General features: G+C 32.3%; 2 protein-coding genes across 8 annotated transcripts; both read right to left on the reverse strand.

The window, feature by feature from the left end:
* Positions 1 to 3,076: 3,076 nt before the first annotated feature.
* On the reverse strand, positions 3,077 to 4,438 carry LOC102606644 (transcription factor MYBS3-like). 2 transcript variants are annotated; one of them, XM_006475883.4, is made up of 3 exons: positions 4,026 to 4,438; positions 3,698 to 3,891; positions 3,077 to 3,559 (listed from the first exon to the last, which is right to left on the reverse strand). In XM_006475883.4, exons 1-3 carry the CDS (start codon positions 4,381 to 4,383, stop codon positions 3,197 to 3,199), a joined length of 915 nt encoding a protein of 304 aa, XP_006475946.2. In that variant the 5' UTR covers positions 4,384 to 4,438; the 3' UTR covers positions 3,077 to 3,196. The 2 variants fall into 2 exon arrangements, with proteins under 2 accessions (XP_006475946.2, XP_006475945.2); XM_006475882.4 differs by having other exon boundaries at positions 3,077 to 3,562.
* A 6,565-nt stretch (positions 4,439 to 11,003) lies between these two features.
* Positions 11,004 to 20,798, reverse strand: LOC102631237 (K(+) efflux antiporter 6). Of its 6 annotated transcripts, XR_008053956.1 has the most exons (21): positions 20,246 to 20,740; positions 19,767 to 19,816; positions 19,262 to 19,320; positions 19,034 to 19,112; positions 18,896 to 18,957; positions 18,732 to 18,807; positions 18,541 to 18,615; positions 17,750 to 17,821; positions 17,584 to 17,667; positions 16,896 to 16,964; positions 16,724 to 16,801; positions 16,506 to 16,594; positions 16,122 to 16,218; positions 15,951 to 16,019; positions 14,449 to 14,544; positions 13,625 to 13,813; positions 13,463 to 13,540; positions 13,227 to 13,271; positions 12,861 to 12,950; positions 12,432 to 12,691; positions 11,004 to 11,175 (listed from the first exon to the last, which is right to left on the reverse strand). XR_008053956.1 is itself a non-coding variant. In XM_052439096.1 (20 exons), exons 1-20 carry the CDS (start codon positions 20,466 to 20,468, stop codon positions 12,596 to 12,598), a joined length of 1,776 nt encoding a protein of 591 aa, XP_052295056.1. In that variant the 5' UTR covers positions 20,469 to 20,740; the 3' UTR covers positions 12,207 to 12,595. The 6 variants fall into 6 exon arrangements, 4 of the variants coding, with proteins under 4 accessions (XP_052295056.1, XP_052295059.1, XP_015385095.2 ...); XM_052439096.1 differs by lacking the exon at positions 11,004 to 11,175 and having other exon boundaries at positions 12,207 to 12,691; XM_052439099.1 differs by lacking the exon at positions 11,004 to 11,175 and having other exon boundaries at positions 12,207 to 12,691; positions 15,951 to 16,004; positions 20,246 to 20,737.
* Between the last annotated feature and the right edge of the window lie 811 nt (positions 20,799 to 21,609).

Here is a 21,609-nt window from a genome sequence, read left to right on the forward strand (position 1 = left end):
ACATTATATTTACCAAGCATTATCATTTTTTTATCTCATAATTAATTAAAATTTTCATTTCATTCAATACAGTAATTAATTAGAATTGTAGTATAAGCCCATTTTAATTTTCTTTCTTTAGGCTATATACGCTACTTATAAGAAAAACTTCTGGACCATTGCCCTAGGCTTATACAATTAGCCAATTTAGAAATTGTAGACTCACTCTATGGATTACTCATGAGTTGCGGATGATGAGTTCTTCACTAACGAAGTGCATTGGATATCATATAACGTAAAAACACACATTGTCATTAGTCTATTGCAAGCATTCCCATTTGGCACCGAATCTTCATATTAGCCTATTGCAAGCGATCCCAGCCACTTGGAATCAAAATTCAGTGAATTTACATATGTTGTCTCGAAGTGGTGTCTCTTATGGTTGGGTGTTTTTATAAATTTCTTAATTGCTTCGAATATAAAAAATGGTCTCTTCTTTTCAAAAAAAAAAAAAGGTCTCTTTTTTTTTTTTAAAAAAAAAGAGAATTCTATTTATATTTACAAATTACAATCTCAACTCTTTGAAATCTAATTCATTTATTAGGCCTAGATCACTGTACTAAATTTATTCTCAAATATTTGAAAATAAATAAATCCTCCTAATATACATAAAGACTCTTTATCGAAGTTTATGAACTTAAGTCAATTAACTCATGAGTTGAGGGTTGCTTCAAACTTAAGGTCTTACTACTTTACAGGTTCTGTAGAGTATAGCTTCCAATAAAATGGAGTGATTGGCCCACTATTTTTTGAATTTTATTATACACAGATTGTTACTGATATTATATCAGACATTACAATTACAATATTTATAATCATACTAAACAACTTGGACCACCGCCATACATTAACTCACTAAAGCACTTGTCCAAATATTTTAAACCTTCTCTAATATTCGAGGGGTGGCTACTCTACTCAAATTTCGTAAATGAGAGATTGTCTCAACTCGATTAGTTAATAGTTGAGGGAGTACTGAAACTAACTTCCATAAAGTTCTTGTGGAAGCTCGAACCCTTGCACTCAACATTGTAAGTGCAAGGCTTCTCCCATTAAACTAAAGGTCCATTGGTGAGTGATTAGCCCACTTGGGTCCTCCTTTAGTCACTTGTTTTAGTTGGTTGTACCTTACAGAAGCTAGAAGTAGCAACACCCTCAAATTAGGGATGGCAAAATCCGGGTCTGGGTCCGGGTTTAGCCTTTCCGGATCCGGACCCGGATACTATTTTCTTTTCCCGGACTTGGATTTTAACTCGGATTTTTTCATCCGGGTCCGGGTCCGGGTTCAACCCGGAAAAATCCGGGTTTCCGGATTCCGGGTTTTGAACCCGAATCAATGAATGAATATTAATTTCTAAAATTCTAAAAATAAAAAATTAATACATTTATAAACAATAACACATTTAGATTAATCAATAAAATTAATTAAAAAATAATATTAAAATTAAATATTCGGGTCCGGGTTCCGGATGTCCGGGTTAACCTAAACCCGGACCCGGATATATCTGGGTTATTAAAATTTATTCCGGACCTGGATTTTTTTATATTCCGGTGCGGGTTCAACCCGGCCCGGATTATCCGGGTTCGTCCGGGTTCGTCCGGGTCCGGGCCAGGTCCGGATTATTTTGCCATCCTTACCTCAAATTCATATTGTTAGATAGAGTGATGATATTTTATCTCCTCATTTTATCCCATCAACCCTCACTAAACTTCAAATTAGAGGAAAAAAGTTATATTGTATTTTTATTCCATTCAAATCCGGCAACTATATACTTTTTCTAGCATATTACAAGAGTCAATTTTTTTTAAAGTAAAATATTCTGTTTATTCTGTGGAGATTACAATTATTAGTAAACAGTACAACATAATCTCATATTCTTGATTTTTTTTTTTCTTCTTCACACTAAAAGATTGAACTTTAGGAATTTATTTGTCTAAAAGAGCCTCGGGCTCATAGACACTTATATAACTTATTATTAACTTTTTTTAAAAAAAAAATAATAGATGATAAATATGCATCTAAGAGTGTTGATGCAAAACTCTAACAGAAAAAAGAAAAAGAGAGAGAGATAATACAGAACAATGAAATTTTAGAAATAGATGGTGAAATGAAAAATGGGGTCTCATGAGATCAAATGGTAATCTTGAAAGTAAATGGAACGTAAAAGAAAAGTGCAGTCTCATGAAATAAAATGTGGGGTTGAAGATCACCACTATATTAGATGTGCATACCATACTTTTCATGTTATCCTTGTTAGTTGATAATATAATTAATGTGGATTTACTTGTATCGGAGTTTAGTTTTAATATTATATAAAAGCCTATGAACATGGCTCAGACTCAAAATATTACTCAAGAATTAAGAGTTATCGTGTTTTTTTTTTTTTCCAAATCACAATGCCCCTCTCGCATGAAATGATTTATGATCTGATTATTGGTAAATCTTATCTTAATGAACCATAAGACATGCAGATTGTTCAACTCTAATGTGCATCTTAATTATTTCAACCATATATAGATCTCATCTCCAATGATAGGCGTAAATCGAGAGGCACACATCTTAATTAATCAATTAAATTATTAAGAAACTGGTTGGTATCTTGAAGGGAAAGATTAGTTTGCGTATAATGAGCATTGTTACTCTTAAATTACTGATGACAAATTAGGAAAACTTGTCTATACTTCACAAGGTAAAGCTATAATATACATTATAAATAGCACACAATGGTTAGCTTAATTAATTGACAGCCTTAGAGATGCTAATGGATTTCTATAAAAGGCACAAAGCCGCCGTGACGTTGTCACTTTATTTTTATTTATAATCAATTAATCATGCTTTTACTTTGTAGCCGTTCATTTTAAAGTAAATTGATCTAATTTGCATTTATTAAGAATGTCATGAATGCTTTATTTATTTATTTATTGTTTTTAACCGCCCACTATAAAAAAAAAAAAAAAAAGCAACAATGTGTTGGCCAGCTAATGTAAATGACCTAAGGTGAAAGCAATTAATAAAGCAATTAATGGGTGGACTAAAAGGAAAACAACAACAATAGGGGCATAACATGTAATAACTAGTAAAAAAAGCCATCATTGTACGTTAATCACACAATTAATTAGAGTTTTCCTGCAATTGAAACGTTCTGATTCAACTTTAATATCAAGAGAGCTCGGACAGCTGCGATGGACTGATTACACTAATAGCTTCGATCATAAGATCACGAGTACATACTTTCCTTTGATCCAACGGTGTTGGAGCTGCGAGTGTAAGCTCCAAATTAGGCGGTGATGCACTTGCAGCTGTCAGCATTTTTAAATTGAAAGAAGCTGCTGGCTGGAAGTTAAACGATTCATTGAAGCATTTAGGCAACGAATTATAAGCCAAAGCCGATGAAGAATCACAAATGCCATTACTGGGACTAGCCTTTGTTGATTTCAATAACAACCCACAAAAATTTGAAGGTTCTCCTGGCTTGGAACAGCATGTATGAAGCACTTTATTTGAGAATTTATCCCTTCCCATCTGCTACAACAAGTTGAAAAGAATGTTAGATAAACTGCTTAACTCAAAAGATTCTGTTCGGCTAGACCAAAAGGGTAATTAAGCTGATAATTAGTAAAGGCCTAACAATACTAATAAAAACCAGGCCCAGGGCATTACATCAAAGAGACTGGGGCGGCGTTTTCTTTTGTAGAGGTTTTTTTGTCTGAGAAAATATTTTTGTGCATGACTAGCCACTTGTGTTGGAGTTCTTGTGGTGACAAAGTTCTTGGAGATGCCTCTCCAGTCGCCTCTGCCAAGCTTTTCTAGTCCCATTAGAAACACCCGGTGCTCCTCTTCTGTCCACGGCACTCCTAAACATTAATTCATCAATGGAAGAGAGCTTCTTAATTAACTGATTAAAGCATGCATTATATACATGAAATAATGGAAATTTAATTAATTAGCAGTCCAATTAAAGTAACTGAAATTAACAATAATTATTAACCCTTTTTGCGGTCTTGGGTAGGTGCAATGAGGCTGTCAGAGATGTAACCATTGGACAATTTGTTAGAATGTTGATCGATATTAATGGTAACACCAGTTGATGACGAAGAAGAAGCTGAAGATGATGGCGATGGTATAGCAGGAAAGCTATCCGTGCTTAAACTCTTTTTCAGTGGCAGCAGCTGAGAAGATGACGATGATGATGAATTTGAAGATATAGCAAGTTGAACACCAAAAAGCCTAAGCCCTCCCGCAAGAGTACTGGTGCTGCAGCTGCCACCTTTTAGATTGTTATCATAAGAGCTGCAAGTTCTTGAATTGTGGCCTGTGTTTCCACAATGTGAGCATTTCCTGCCCATTCTCACCTACACAAGTTAATACTATCGAATGAGATTATTATTGTTAGTGGTGTCTAGTGTGCGCGCGCGTGCGCATATATATAAAACGATGGGCTTCGCTCTCTCTTTTTGATTGGGCGAATAAATAAAATAATTATTCTTATCCCATGAAGGGCACAATATATTATTTAAATTAAGGTGAGTATGTGGGGACTACAGTAATTTATTCCTCTCATTCTGAACATATTCCTGCTTACAACGGTGAACCATTCACTGTAAAACAATTAATACAGCCGATTATTCGATCGCTGACATCCTGTGAATTGGTCCCGTATATATTTTTTATACTTCTATTTATTATCATGCCTGCTATAATAGTCACACTTCTTCAATGAGAAAACCGTGACCGTATGATCAAATTATGCAGGAGCTAGTCTTTTATATATATAGCTGATACATAAAAGCACTTACAATGCAGAACAGTACTGTTCTTTATACATAGTGTGGTTATAATGACTTGTATGAAAAACGCTTCTGGGTGTCTAATTTAAAAGCAACCGAATCTAGAAAACTGAAGAAAAAATGTTATCGAATGCTCTTTACTGCAAATACAAGGTATTGTTTTGATAAGACAAAATAACTTACCTCCTTATTGAAGAAAATGTGGGGTGACAAATTAATCTATGCGCATGCACGTTTAGATTATGAGCCGTACATATTTAGAGATATGATATGATAAGAGTTGTTGAGGCACCAATGTTGCAAAAGTGGTAGCTGATCAAAATGATGACTTAGAAAATGGGGTAAGAAAAGAAAAATTAAAGTTGATGTTGATCAACCAACACCATTTTAGTTGAAAATTGGCTATAGTGTGTGTACACATGGTTCATTTATGATTTGCTCACGAGATGGACCCAAAAGAAATGTTCACATAAGCTATGTTACACGGTTATCATGTATCATTAATGCTTTTGCTTTTTTATGTAATATTTACATCATCTATTGTCTATATGATATTTTCGCGAGGGCCAATCTACTTCAATGCAGGGACAATATTAATACGGTGGTCCTCACAGACCAAATTACCTTAAAATGGAAGAAGTTATGTCCCAACCAAGAGAAGGGACACCGTGTTGTAGCAATATTCGATGTGTTGTCTAATTTTTCCCAATTATTAAAAAAATATGTGCCCGATACAGGTGATGAAATCCTCCCGATCTATACTTACAAATAAATAATTATTGAACTTGAATATGAGTCTCATGAAACTCGTTCCTAATATATTTCTTGTTTCCATAAGCACCGTGTGCTTGTTGGGGCAGCCAAGAAAAGCTCTAGCAATATATTGAATGTACTCAAAACTTGTACATATATATATAACACAAGCTTTACTTGGCCATTGATAACCCAACAAACCCTCTTCTTTTTAAACATTTTCAACGAAGAATAATACAGCAGAGTTTCACTTCATGAGTGTTTTTCTTTTGGATTTTTTTAACCCAATGACTTGTGTCAACCGAGTAATAGATTAAGAAAAGAGAAAGATTTTCTTTTCCCAATGAGGAAAGCTACTTATAAATATATATCAATTTTAAAGAGATTAGGAAATCAAATTAGTTGAGACTGCGGGTATAATGAACTTTGAAAACGAAGTCATTGATAATTTCTCACTTCTTGCTTTTTGTCTCATTCGATTTAGTGTAGATAGTTTCCATTTTCTGACGCGCCTGTAGACTTTGTTGATCAGTTTTTCACACACATTTATCATCAGAGAGGAGGATGTTGCTTCTGAGAAGCTTGCTAATCCTGGCACGACTGTGGCTGCTTTTTCTTGGTGGGCTGATCCGCTTGAGATATTGCCGTATTTGCATCATGATGCTCTCGGTGTCCCTACTTAGCGTTTTATGTAGTTTCTTATTGTTGTAATTTTTTTGCATGCATGTTCGTTTTCTTAGACAACATTTTTATTTAGGTTGCTTGCTTGTTAGTTTTGGAGGGTTCTTGTTCTTAGTTTGATTTGAAATAAGGCTCATTATGTCCCCCATTTAGCGTATTCATTCTTTTTATTTTCAATAAATTTTCCACCTACTGTCGAGGCCCTGCCCCAAAAAAAAATTTTTTTTTGATGAATTTTTCTTTACTAATAAAATGTGTACTAGCTAAATACAATTGCTTATATTTATATAAACTATTTTGCATAATTGATGTGACAGACTAATATTTTGGTAATAAATAAAACACCACATAACTCATATAATTTAGTTTTATTAATTTATATCTTCATAAAATCAATATTGGGATGCCCCATTAACTTGTGTAAGGAGCTTATGGCTCTACAATTACGTTATGTAATAAAATTTAAAGAAACATAATGTTGTTAACCTATTACAATTTTTCTAATTTAGCAGCATCATTGTAATTAAGGAATCTTTTGGGATTAAAAATGTATATATATAAATGACTAGCTTGCTAATGTTCGGAGAATTCTTATCATATACGTATCTCGTGATTAATAAGATCAAATATATAGGTGAAAAAAAAAATGGGACCACTAAAAGAGTATGCTCTAGATAGATGAACAGTCTTTCTCGATCTTGAATGTAATAAAAATTTAGTGGAGCAGCTGAAGACAGGTGGTCGAGTCAAGCCCTAAGATGCACTGTCGACATCTTAATTATTTCAACCGTACATCGATTTCCATCGAAGGTAAGGAATCTTGAGGGCACAAATCTTGAGGGCACAAATCTTAATTAAACTACTTAATTATCTTGGTGTCGATTAGTTTGCTTAGAATGAGATATTGCTCTTTAATTAATGAATAGTAGGTACATTTAAACTTGGTCCATTTCGCTAGCTAAGCAAACATCTATGTTCCTGATAAGTCATTTTCGGTAATGGTTGAAAGTAGTTTAATAATAGTGGAAAGCTTGTTGGATATGATTTTATTTCATAAGATTTGAAATAGTAACCATAAGCTCGGAATTACCTGTTGACTCGAGATAGTTACACGATTCTTTCTTGATCTGAGTTTTTCTTTCTTTTTAAAAATTTTAAGGTGTATATACACATTTAAGATAATTATAGAATTATATTTTAATTATTTTTATAAAGAGATAAAGAGCTGACAAAAATAACGATAAAGTAAGATATTTTACTGTGTTTGTAATTGAGTAAATCAACACTGATTTAAAGTTATTTCTATCAATATTTTGTCTAATTTTCTTTTAAAAAAATGTGTATATCATTTTGGTTATCCAATGTTGTGTTCTGTTTATGTTGGCAAAATTTACAGAGATAATATTCTTATCATAGGATAAAAATAATTATTATTATTAAAAATTGTTTTGGCCAATTCTTTTTCTGCCTCGTGCATGCGCCATGAGCATCATTCTAGCTTTCACTTTCTCATTTCTATAATACGATGAAGTGTCTTTTCTTTTTTCTTTTTTTTTTTTAACCGCCCACTGTAAAAACCAAAATCGGCAGGTGTTCCAGCTGATGATGTAAATGGCCTAACAAAGTGAAAGCAATTAATAAAGCAACTAATTGGTGCATTAACAGAAGGAAAAAAAACAAGAAACGATAATTATTCGTCCAGTGACTAGCAATCTGCGTCATGTTAAAAAGAATACAGATTAGTGCTTCTTTAATTAGCCAATAGATTTCTCTTGGTTCCTTTGTTGCTTTGGTTTAAAGTATTATTGCTGGCTTGCATTCCATTTGAGAGGAGTACTGTTTAATTTAATTACTGACAAATAATTGACACATTTCCTAAGTAAGGAAAGGTGATGAAACCTCTAGCAAGCACGTGATACTTGCAATGCAATTGCCTTTCTGTACGCATTTGAATAAAAAGAAAATTGAATTCATAATCACATTATACGATGCAGATATGTTACTATAATATTGTAGATGTGATTATCCATTATAGCTAAGAGGAAAAGATATTTACAGTTTTAAGGTTTAGAAAAATAATCACTTTAATAATGGGTCACAAAAGATCCTTTTAGACTAAAATATCTTTTGCCTTTGTTAACTTTAAAAAATTAACTCTTAGGTCATGTTTGGTTTGAAGGAAAGGGAGGAGAGGAAAAGAGTGGAATGGAGAGGAATAGAGAGGAATAGAGAGGAATAGAGAAGACTAGTGAAATTAGATTTTGTTATTTGGTTTGATATAAAATTTGATAAGAAAATGAATTATAATTTTTTTTAGACAAATTTATCATTTATCTTAAATATTAAACTATTTATATTAGTAATAATATATATATATATATTAGTAATATATATAAAATAAAATGGCGGTCCGGTGGCTGGCGGCGGAGGTCCGGCGAAGTCCAGGGTGATCCGGCGGCTTTTCGGTGAAGTCTAGCGGTGGTCTGGTGACTTTCCGATGGATGTCCATTTATAATATTAAATCAATAAAATAAATTTATAAATAATAATTATTAATGACATTAAATAAATTAAAAAGTTGAAGGGTAATTTTGAAAACTTCAATTTCTAATATAAGAAGAATTTAAATTCTTCACTACTTAGTGTGGAATTCAAATTCTACATTATAATGTATATTAAATTCTAATGGAAATTAACTTATTATACATTTTGTCAAACCAAACAATGGAAATAAAAAGAGAATTTAAATTACTTTCCTCTCCTACATTCTCTCCTCCTAACCAAACACCACCTCAATGTTTTATAATAAATAAAAATATAATATTAAAATAAATGTAACAATACATACTTTTTTTAATATTTTCAATTTTTAAAATATTTTAATACTTTGCAATCTTATATTGTATTAAACAAAATTTTATAACAAATAGAAACATAATATTAAAATAAATATATAAAAATTTTAAATTATTTTCAATATTATATAAAATAATTTTAATATTATTAGTACATGAAATCTATTTTATTAATTGTAAAATCTATTTAATCCGTAGATTTATTTAAAATTTTATAATAAATATAAATATAATAACTTACATTTTAAAATTATTTTATATATTTAAAATATTCTAATATTATTATTCTACTAGATAATTAAACTATTTAAATATATTTATATTTTATTAAAAAAATAAAATTATTATTTTTAATTACCATCTACTAAGAGTATTATCGTTAAAAGAGAGTCTTAGTATCCCTTATTAAAAATTTGGGAGATTACATGACCATTTCTCAAAACCCTTGGGTGTAAGTGTCCTTTTTCCTATAATTAATGTCCCAAAACTTTTATACATAACTCAAGGTTACATCTAGAGCTGGCAAAATAGAATATTGGATCATGTTTGTATCCTATCGAAATGTTGAAATCCAAATTTGACAAAAAAAATAAATGAGGCACCTAACATATCTATTTAATAATCATGTAATCGTATCATTTAACACAACACAACCAGTAACCCACTTAATGGCTATTCAACATGATTTACATTAAACATCACACGCCTATTTGTCTCAAATTGCTCTCTTTATATCTCTATATAATATTATGTATTGATATTATAAAAATATATATGTCGATTAAAATATTATATTTTAATCATATATTATAAAAATGTATAATCTTACAAAAGGGAACATCATATAAATGTTCATCCTTCACTAAAAAAGATCAGCATATCCAATATTTAAGTTTTGATGATAAGATTCTGTAAATTAATTTAGAATTGAAAACATAAGTATATTTTAGATTCCATAAATATGAAATAGCTTTGGTTAATTGTTTAATAATCATGTCATTAACTTGGTAAATAGGGTATGAAATCAAATCCTAACCCGACATAGAAAAAAATAATGTTGACCCAAATTAAAATTTAATGATCGTGTCAATTTTTATGAACCAACCTATTTACTATTGTCAAGTAAATAAATTATTTCGAACGACTTGCAGCATCATTAACCACTCCATATGTTTAGAAATAGTAATTAATATTGCTTTCTTCATATTATAATACTTAAATATTTGAAACCTCCTCAGAGAAGCAAACATCAACTATGCCACCACTTTTTTTCCCCTATTGCATAAATCCATAAAGAGTAATATTGTACGTATTCTAAGTAATAAAGTATTTAATATGTTTTTTTTAATGGAAATTAACTAGTGATTCAAGATTAGTGCATTAATAATAGATTTATTAATAATAGATAATATGAGTAAATTTTACAATGAGAGAATTGCTTACTTTATTTTTAAAATTATGGACAATAAAAAAGATAAAAATTTCTAAATTTCAATACAATACAAGACATAATACATTACATTTGAATGCTTATATATATATATATATATCCTAATTCTCTTATTATAAAATTATTCTGAATAATATATAATATACTAACAACTTAATACATGAACGTGACATATCATTTCAAATACTAAGATTGTAGTTATGTCATTTTTTTAAATTTTTTTATGAGAGTTATGTCATTGAATAAGAAGAATGTTACGAGAGCCTGAATCATGTGAGTACTTCACCATGGCAAATGATGATTATTTGAGCCAAGCATGATGTCATCTGAGTAATAAATCATAAATTTTCACAAGACCATTAATTAAGCAAAGCAGAAAGGCTATTATACATGTTAATCAGAATATTGATTTTAATTGGTTAGGTCAAACATAATAAACATTGCAGTTGCCGAATTGTTTTCTTAAGCAATTTCAAAATTTCTATAAGATTTATCAAAATGACAGTTCAAAGATTAAACTTACACTCACTAGGTTGGTTAGAGACAATTTAAGTGCTCAAGTAAAAGTTTGACGCCTGATTAATCAATGTTGCGATCAACCTTTGATTTGACCTGAAAACATAAGTAATTAATCAGTTTCCAAGTTTCCATCACATTAATTAGCTCTAATGAACTATGATTATTCTTCCAGTAACTTAAAAAATCTTATTGCGATTAAGAATTCCGATTCCTCGTTCAGTTAAAATTTACAGTATTATTTGATAGATCCTTCGATCTCCTCCCTCTTTACTAGATCCGTGGAACACTGGATCATGAAAGTGATAAATTAAGAACTTCTCCTAGCATTTAAAAAAAAAAAACCTTCTTTTCCTGGAATTTATTGAGGTTGTCAAGGTATACAATGCATTGTTATTATAAAATTTTATTATTATTATTATTATTATGGAATTGAAATTTGACAGTTATAGAAGTTACAATACTAAAGTATTTAATTAACACTAATTGTTGTAATTAAAAATTATGTTGATATAATTTTTCACTTATATGATGAAATATTTATTATATTTTTAATAATTTTATTAAAAAATTATATTTACTATATATTATTAAATTTTATTTTACAATTAATTTTTTTTCAACAACTGTAACTTAAAAATTACAGCATTTTAATCCCAAACAAAACCTAACAACGAAGACCCGATAACCACTGATCCAACAACAAAGACCCGATAAAAGAAGTGATGGCACATTTCATATTTGCCAGGTTCTAATAAACAAAGAGAAAGGGATTATACAAATCTTTTTTTTTTTAAATTAACGCATACTCCCACCAAATTCAAAATCCAGACTTTAAAAAATCACTCTTTACCACCGAATCTAGAATATGATACATTTTGTTCCTATTTGATATTAAAATTAAACAGCTATAATTTAAAAACTACAATACTATAATATTTAAAATTTAATAAACACTTATTACTGCAGCTTAAAATATAAGTTGAATTGACCCACCTCTTTTATGATGAAAAACCTATGATATCTTTATTAATTATCAATTTTATTATTTAAAAGTTATATTTACTATACACACCTAAGTTTTATCTATAGTTATAGCCATTTTTTTTTTCCTCCTCAGCAACTCAAATACCAAACAAAGTTTTCATATTTTCCAGGTAAAATTTTGTTTTTTTTTAGCAACATTCAAGAAAATATTGCTTACACTTTATAACGATAATATCAATCTGAATTACAAGCTGGGATTTATGATACAATTAAAAAAATATATAAAATAAAACATAAGCTACACATTCGAAAAGAATGATTATCCAAGTTGTAGAAAATCAGTTAGCACAGGTGAATTAGATTACCTCTTCCTTGATCTTCCAATTCTGAGGGTCAGTTCTGTTTGTTTTCAGGCGTAAGAGAACAAAATAGGATGTCAATTGACTGCTGTTTGCACAGTGGATGCTCGAGTATGAAATGCTTGTGTGGCATGTGAAGTCCCTCTTCAGTTCATATACACAGTTTGTTATCATGAATCATGGGGTCCTAGGGGTATCGCTATGGGAATCAAAGTAATACGCTGCTTCCCACTTTCTGAACGAAGGTTATCTCCTTTAAAGCCATTCTGGGAGTCAAAAACATATTCAAGCTAGCATAAGCTTTAGGAGAAAGTAAAACTATAGTAATAAAGCCATTCTGGGAGTCAAAAACATATTCAAGCTAGCATAAGCTTTAGGAAAAAGTAAAACTATAGTAAGACAGTGCCTTGAATTTTGATTCAGGTCAACATTTACCTCAATGGAACTGTCAGGAGAGAACCACCGTAACAGCACGCCAAGATGCACCACACCAGGAATTAGCTTGAAAAGCAGAGGAGTCGTCACCTGCAGAGATTCGTGATGGTTATCTACTGAATAAAATTTCCACTTCAGAGGGGGTGAAGAAGAAATTGATGACCCTCGGAAAACAACAATAAAATAGTTGAAAGTGCTCCACAGTACATTCAGCATAATTTTGATAACTTATTTGTACATTGATGATAATCCCTTTTAACTCATTGGTGCAAGTAAAACCAAAAGTTAAAAATATCACACAGGCACGCATACAATTGATGAATTTTGCAACAACATTTTTCAAACATAATTGAGATGACTGCATACCAGGCTAAGAGCTGTTGTCCCAAGAAGAAGCAAATACAGTTTCCCCTGAAAACGGTCACAAAAGTTCAGCTCTTCAGTAGCTCATAATTTTCGCAAACTATCCTACTAGAAGCAAGAGGTTAAAAGATTTAAAATACACTGTTGTCCCACTACATTTTACATTGAGAAAGTCTTAGCAACATATATTTTTCTGCTTGAGCAATGCCATGACTAACTGCAATAACAGCCATACTGACCTCAACCAAATGAAGATTAGAAGAACGACTGAGGAGAACAAAAGCAAATTCCCCTATCTGAGCCAGAGACATTCCAACCTACACATGTACAACAACACAGGTTACTGAAGCAGCAAAAAAACCCACACACAAAGCCATCATGCCATCACTTGAAAATCTTACGAGAACTGACGTCTTGTTGTTGTAACCAAATCCCTTGACAACTGTGAAGACTATAATAGTCTTTATGGTAATCACTAATATAACAGATGCTAATAATATGTCGATGTGATTCCAAAGGAAATGAACATGGATCAGCATCCCAATGCTGGCAAGGAAGAGCGCAGCAAACATGTTGCGGATAGGTTCGATCTGCACATATAACAAGTTTCGAGTGTGTGGTCACAGGGGATTAAGAGAGAATTAAATGAAATGTTATGTCAGAAGCCTCAAATTGATGACAAAAAAACAATTGATGGACTAAAACCGTATGGCATAACTTAGGGTATGTTATATACTGACAACTGAGACATTAATACTGCCCTTATGAACACATATTAAGTATTACTTGATGAGAACAGAATTTGCCATTAAATATATACTAAAAGTTGTTTATATGAGCAAACCAGAGACAAGGAAAGAACCACAAATTTTCATTTAAGGGTAGACAGATTCAATAATGGGATATTGGACGGTGTTTATGAGAAAGGACCAGGTCCAAGCTTACACACCACTATGAGTGATAAGTGATAACTGACCAAATTGTGTTTGTTCCCAACAGTTTGTAGCAGGAATGAGTAATAGAACATTATGCTTGGACCAAGTTCCTGTCAAGTTCCCATCAAGCTTACAAATGTTCCTGGGTAATTAACAATGGCCAAAAGATCACTTCTGTTGTGTTTGCAACACAGACTTGCATGCATGTGGAGCAGAGCAACATTGCTAAGGTACCATTGCAAGCCTCCATGCATACAAATAACAAGCATACTTTACAGAATTGTCCTTACCTGTTCTAGTGTATGTTGAGCAAGATCAGTAGTTGATATCATCACTCCCGCAGCAAAAGAACCCAGTTCCAGACTAAGGCCCAGCTTATCACTACACTGAAATCATAAAAAGAATTAGATAGCAAACAATCTGAATGAACTCACTCATGTTACAAGCTTAAGTTAATGCAAGAACCCTTTCACGTTGCTATACACTTTGGAGCAACAATTTGCATCCAGTCCCATTACCCATGCTTGTCTTTGTTGCACCCACACTTATAGGTTCTATAAAACTGCATTTACATGATATGGAGAAGAATGTTTTAATTCAATGCTGGGTGTAGCAACCTGATGCAGATAGTTCATTGTAATGCAAAAAACAAAAGATTTACATTAAGCCAGTGAATTTATAACGAGATGCTCATACATCTAAAGTGTTTGTTTGATATGACTAGTCTACTGGCCAGAAGAGCTTTCCAGATTTTTTTTTTTCCTTTTTGTCGTTGAAACTGCAGTAGAACTTTTGGAGGATTAAAATACTCAACAACCTCTACTCCTAAAATATTTGAGTTTCTACCAAATCTCAGTAGAGGCAAATTGCCTCTATTGAGATTAAATTATCTAAAATACCCTTCTTTTATTTTAACAATTTTTACTTCATTCCTCACATAACTGATGCAACGGAAGTTTAATGTTCTAACATTCCATTGATTCTTGAGAATACCAGAATAAAAGAACAGTCTAAATTTACACTGATTCGACAGAATACCGTGAGCCTAGGGGTTAAGACTTGTTGATTTTGTAGAATGCTGAAAATTAACTAAACTTAAAAACTCACACAGAGCTTTGAAAACTGAAAGTATTATTAAACTCAAATCTAGAGTTTATTCCAAGAAATAATCAATAACAAATAACCAAGATCCGCTAGTAAAAGCTACAAAAGATACTTATATATACTAACTACTACTTAACCTAATTTGACTAGAAAGCGTATCTTAATAAGACTTCTACCTAAGTTAAGAATACAACTCAAGCAAGCAATGCGTAAACAATGAAACTCTAAAGAGCCAACCAAATTAAACTAGAATACAAATTAATTAAAATATTCCTAAATATTATAAACTTCAATCTAATTAGGATTTCTTCAATTTCTTGCTCTACGTCAATAACCTAACATAGAGGGGGGGGGGGGGGAAGCAATCAGTGTAATTATACAATTTTGCTAACAGCTATAATTGGCAACCAAACGACCAACTTTTTTCTTGTTTTGTTAAAAATGCTACTTGTAAAAGCTCCACTGGTACAAAATCTACTAGAAGATCTATTTTAAATGCTAAACCAAACAGACCCTAAGAGCAACTGATGACAAAGGAGATAAAGAAGCTTACTTTTTTTTTTTTTTTAAATACTTACTGATAAAGTTTTCAGGCAACTGAAAATTGGTGCACAATAAGGTAAATAGATTCATGCCAAGATAATAATAAATTTTCTGAATATAATAAATAATTGTAAGCGCAACAAACCCAAGCAACAAGTAAGCAGAATGCAACTGAAGCCAACTGATAGAGTTCATTGGTCTGCACCAAACAAAACTGAATTCATTAGATAAATCAAAGTTTACCATCGGATCACTAACAAACATTTATATTAAAACAGTGGAAAGAAAAATTTATAGGAGATATTTTAAAAATCACCTGTGATGATAGACTTGTCATCAGTTTCAGAAGCCAAGGAACACAAGTTCGAGACAATATTGACAGAATGCCCAAAAAAGCAATCAACACTACCAACCTGCTCAAGAGACGAATTGACTAGTTATATAACAGAATTTGACACCTGCACATATAATACAGCTGGCAAAGGACCCCACAATGGGAAAATAAGTAATTGTGAGCCTTACTTTCCATTCTTAATAGGCCAAAGCATCCAAATCCCATAAAAACCCATGTCATACAACATAGAAGATGGATACATTAAGAGAAATGCACCCATAGATGTTAAGAACCAAAATTACTAACTAAGAAACAAAGAGAAATGGGTCAGGCGAACATGGTATATTGCAAAAATCTGAACCATACAGCTTAGTGATGGATATCATTCCTTGTAAAACACCAGAAGTTCCACCGAGAACTGGAAGCAATGCAAACAGCAAGCCAACAGCACAGTCCTGGCAAACAAAAGAGTTTTCAAGCTAAAGAGTAACAAAAGATGACCCTTCAAATTCAAATCAATAAGATGAGTAACAAAAGGCATAAATGAAATACTTGCACAAGAAGCAAGGAAACAAATTAAGAACCTGCAGAATAAGGGTGCCAATGGTAACTTGGCCATGAAGAGCATTAGTAGAATTCTTTTCCATCAGAAACTTCAACACCTACAGCCCAAACAATGTAAAATCATTAAGACACTAAACTACCAAATACAAAAATCCAGGATTGTGAGTAGAGTGGGAGTGTGTAAAGTTCTACCACTGCCGTTGAAGACATTGAAAGAAATGTACCAACAAAAACCCCCTCCGAAAGCTTTATGCCAAATAACTGCAAACAGCATCCAATCAGAACTGCAGCACTGACACTGAGAAAGATTGTGTAACAAAGTAACATTAAGAAGGAAAATAAGACATAAAACAGTTACAAGAACAAAAGCCTTAATATTTTACACAGAAACCGCACCATCGTCACATGAATGGACATCAAAGAGATTTGTGGACAACAAGGATAAAGAATTGAAACTTCAAAACACCATAGCACAAGTAGATATCTTTGGACCAGTGTCTGAGATTAAATGTAACAACTAAGTTGCCACATTCAGGCATATGATAAATGCAAAACCAAGTTTTAATTCTTGACCCAGAACAAAACCTCATAAGAGGGTACTGAGACCACAGGATTATTCAACATTGGTCAGGCTGCCAATGTGGTTTAAGAATCAGGCCTTAATAGTTGAATTCCACATTATCAATTCTCTCGTCCCCTTGTTGGACTATCATTTTTATTCTCTTTATCTTGTTAGTTATTAAAATACTTCTTATCAGTTACTTCTGATGTAGCAAATATAAAATTGCATGTACTCAGGCAAGCCTTAAGGGTTGTTTTCAGAGGAAAAAATATCAGTTTATAAAACTTGTACAAAAGTTTTGTAAGCATCATTACATACCAAGGCTGTTATTCCACAAAGGAACATGAATAAAAAAATTTGGAGCAGACCACCTAAGACAGCAACCGCTCGAACTACTCGAAGCTACACTTTAGAAGAATAACATGTGAGACAGATGTGACAATAAATATAAACCACAAATAAAAAGAATGTGATATAAGCCTACCTTTGTAGTGGAGAACTCTAGGCCCAAAGCAAAAAGAAGAAAAATAACACCAAATTGAGCCACTGTTTCAACCTATATAAATAAATCCAAGTGGAAAAGATATTGCACATGTCAGTTATCTAATAAAATAAAAATGGTTCTTTCATCAACACAAAATCTTTTAAGGGATAAGACTCCATGATATTAAAAGGGAAAGTAAGCATTTTCTGAAATAATCAAAAAGATGTTATGGAGAATAAAGTCAGTTGCTGTTGGTGTGTTCAAAGAAAACAAAAGGAAAAAGAAAAGAACCCAATCACACGAACATATTGCTATAATTTCTAATTAATACAACATCCCAAAAGGAAGTTAAAAAATGCGTCTAGGATTTTAGTTTAGCTCCAAAATACAACAAAACAAAATAAATTAACAGCACTCTTAAATGTTGTCAACAAGAAGAGAGAAGAGACATACAGGCAGCCAGAGAATCTAGAGACTACAATGTTATTGAGTTTTTTGCCATTGAATATTTGAGGAAATATGTAGGCATTGTATAAAAGTAAAAAAAGAAATACAGGTGAAAGTCAACCCACAATTTCTCAGCGATAGGCCTACAGCTAATAACATCTAAATTTTCCTAATTTAGTTTCTAGAACGTGAAATAAGACATAATCTTTATGAGGTGATGCGCTAGTATACCAGCATAGTTATGGAACATTATGGGAAATAAAATTAGAGTGAAAAAATCAGAACTATTTTAATGAACTGCTATATAAGATAAAACTAATAAATTATAACTACAAGTAACATACTTGCACCATTTCACTGACAAAGTTAAACCCTCCGGGTCCAATAATAGATCCTGCTAGCAAATATCCAGTAATCACCTGTAGATATTAGCATGGTTAACAATTTCTTAGAAAGTCAGTATGCTGGGACTTTCAAACAGATCCTAACATTGTAGTTTGTCATTAAAAATAAGCTTATATCAATATAATCAGACCGGCTGTCCGGCACAAGCAAATGCAATTCCACCACAAGTTGCAAACACAATGACAACCACCAAGTCTGATATGAGCCTGTAGCACAGGAGTAGAAATTAGATCTTCTTACTCCTTCAGTAGGGCAACCAAATTAAACCAAAATTAAAACAAATAGTAAGTTTACCTTAAATCTAGCTGCAGCACTGGATATTTTGATTTAAAATTAGATATAATGAAGACATTATCCTAAAATAATGAAACAACAATCATCAGCATTTGCAATTATAACATCAAATAGAATTTTATTAAGCAGAAATGCTACCTTGCGATCAATCAATGTCGGGGTTTCTTCAGCTCCATTATCATTATCCAGATTGAAAACATCATTAAGTTTAAACGACCTAAATTGAAAGATGCAAGGGTGTAAGGATTTTGGAACTTTTTATTCATTAGAGTAAAACATATCATAGATGCTCATCAGGCTAAATGACAAAAACAGGTTATTAGAAACTGCACATCAATAAATCTAGTTATTAGATAGAAGCAGTACTTTTCCTCTTTCGTGTCATTTTTCTTCGGCTTGACTCTTGCTACAGTTTCTAAAACTGCCTGATCAACCAAAAAGGGTTAAGAAAAACATTCAGCAGATGCTCCCAACTAAAATAGGTTAAAAATGAATTCGGAGAAAGAAAAATGAAAAAGATTTAGAAAAGAGATGCTTCTATCGAGTTAATTAAGCCTGACATGAAGAATTACCAGATTATTAAGCAGATAATATATTGTATGATTGAAATTAAACAATTTCATTAGATCGTATAAACTGACAAGTCATAAATTATATTATATTTAATTCCGAACATAATCAGCACCTACTTAACAGATTTAATGTCCGTAATACATTTCACTACATTAAAAATTCTGGTGAAACCATTTTAACCAATTATATGCGAGCAATATCATTCTCACAGCGCAGCTCAAATCACATAATTCAGTAAAAATTCAAGTTCTTTAAAGAAATTGCTTTTCGATACTGAAAACTGCAAGATTCCACCAACCTGCTTTTCGGCTACACTGTTATTAAAGCTCCCGGCATCAGTTGCTGCCCCTGCAAAAAAAAAAGGCTATACTTGAAAAAGCAAATCAACAACAGCTCAAGATTGAATAAAATATAACATAATCGTTAGATTACAGATGGGGAGGGAAAAAAAAAAAAACACACACACACACACACACAAAAGAAACTTGATCGTTCATTGCAATTAATCATGCATCGATAGTATATCTCTCATCAAATTTCATGCAATGAAAGGTTCTAAACTCCGTAAGAGAAGCATCCAAAAAGCTGGGGATGTGAAAACAAAAATTAATATTAAAAATACAGATCATATCATAATAAGATATTCAAACAAATTAGAACTCACTCAATCTCCTCAAGCTTTGGAATTAAAGAAGCCAATTCCTAAATTCTAGAAGCACTTCCAAATTCGAGTTCGTTATTGAAGCAAATGAGAAGAAACTAAAGATAGAGTAGCACCTTCGGCTTTTTCATTCTCAGCGAACTCTTTCTCAAGAGCGCGATCGATTATGTCAGCAAAGGAACCAGGTCTAGCAACGGAAGTGTTCGAAACGGTGACGTTTAAGTCGTCGAGATGATCCGAGTCGAGGAGTTCGAGAGCGAGTGAGAGCGAAGCGAAGTAGACGACGAGCAAGAAGAGTGTGAGCTGAGACAAGCAGGACTGAGATCTTCTCACCAACATTGCAGGGACAGGAGGGCGCAATCTAAGCAACCCGGCGCAGGTTTAGGGGAGTTGGTGGTGAATGGTGAGAGAGGGGGGAAAGAAAGAAAAAAAATGTTTGGTCTTGTCGGTGTGAGAGACTGTGTGCGAGTGTCGATGCTAACAACGCAACCCAAGTGTGCGACAGAAAATGGGAGGAGAGCGAGACGCCTCACGCGCGGCAGACAGAGAAAATGCCTTAGGGGGAAATAGATTCTGAAGTTGAAAATTGAAAATGATACGACCGGAGTTGGGGTCAACTACCTGTTGTTTAGTTATAATGACGTAATCAATGGGTAATGCTTGGTTCAAGATTCACGAAAAGATTTTTTTTTTCTTTTAAAGGAAAAATGCCTTAGATTTTAAGGAAAAAAAGAGAAAACGAAAGTTATTTAGATTGGAGTACTTTTGACATTTTCTTTAAACATAAAATTCTCATCACCCAATGATGCCAATGATACCATGATCTTACTGGATCATCGGATTGTTTTCTGTTTTCTCGTGACAAATTATGAAAAGGGTGGTTTTTATTTTTTAAACCAAACCCACCTTTATAAAATAATTACAATAAATTCATATTCTATTTAAAAAATTATAAATTAACACAAATTTAAATAATTAAATAAATAAACCTTTCTTTTATAGATATAGATATATATATATAGGAAAAAACTATTTACCCTGGATTTGCTCCCCAAAAGACAAAACGCACCGTTTGGTAATTTGATTGCCATTTGCTTTTGAAACACGTGTTTCTTCAGTTGCTTTATGTAAAAACGAAGGACAATTAACATGCAACACTTATTTTATTTGTTGCGTTCCAGCTGTGCATCACTTATTTTCTTTGCTTTGCTTTTTCGGGAAGGTTTGAAAATTTAAGCGGAGTTCATTGCAGCGCTAGTGAAAAACCCTAAGTTTATGATTTGGTTTGGAAACTGAAAAATTGGAACTGATTTGTGAAAGTGCTGAATCTCTACATTACAAAACTCGTAAGCATTTATTGTTCCTACATTAATTTATTGAGTTGTTTCATTTTAAGTAGAAAAGGGAAAGTGAAAGCAAATGAAGGAAGTGGAAAGTGAAAGCAAAAGTGAAAGCTAAATGGAAAGCAAATGAAGCAACA

The sequence above is a fragment of the Citrus sinensis genome, chromosome 1, assembly GCF_022201045.2.
Source record: "Citrus sinensis cultivar Valencia sweet orange chromosome 1, DVS_A1.0, whole genome shotgun sequence".
NCBI lineage: Eukaryota > Viridiplantae > Streptophyta > Magnoliopsida > Sapindales > Rutaceae > Citrus > Citrus sinensis.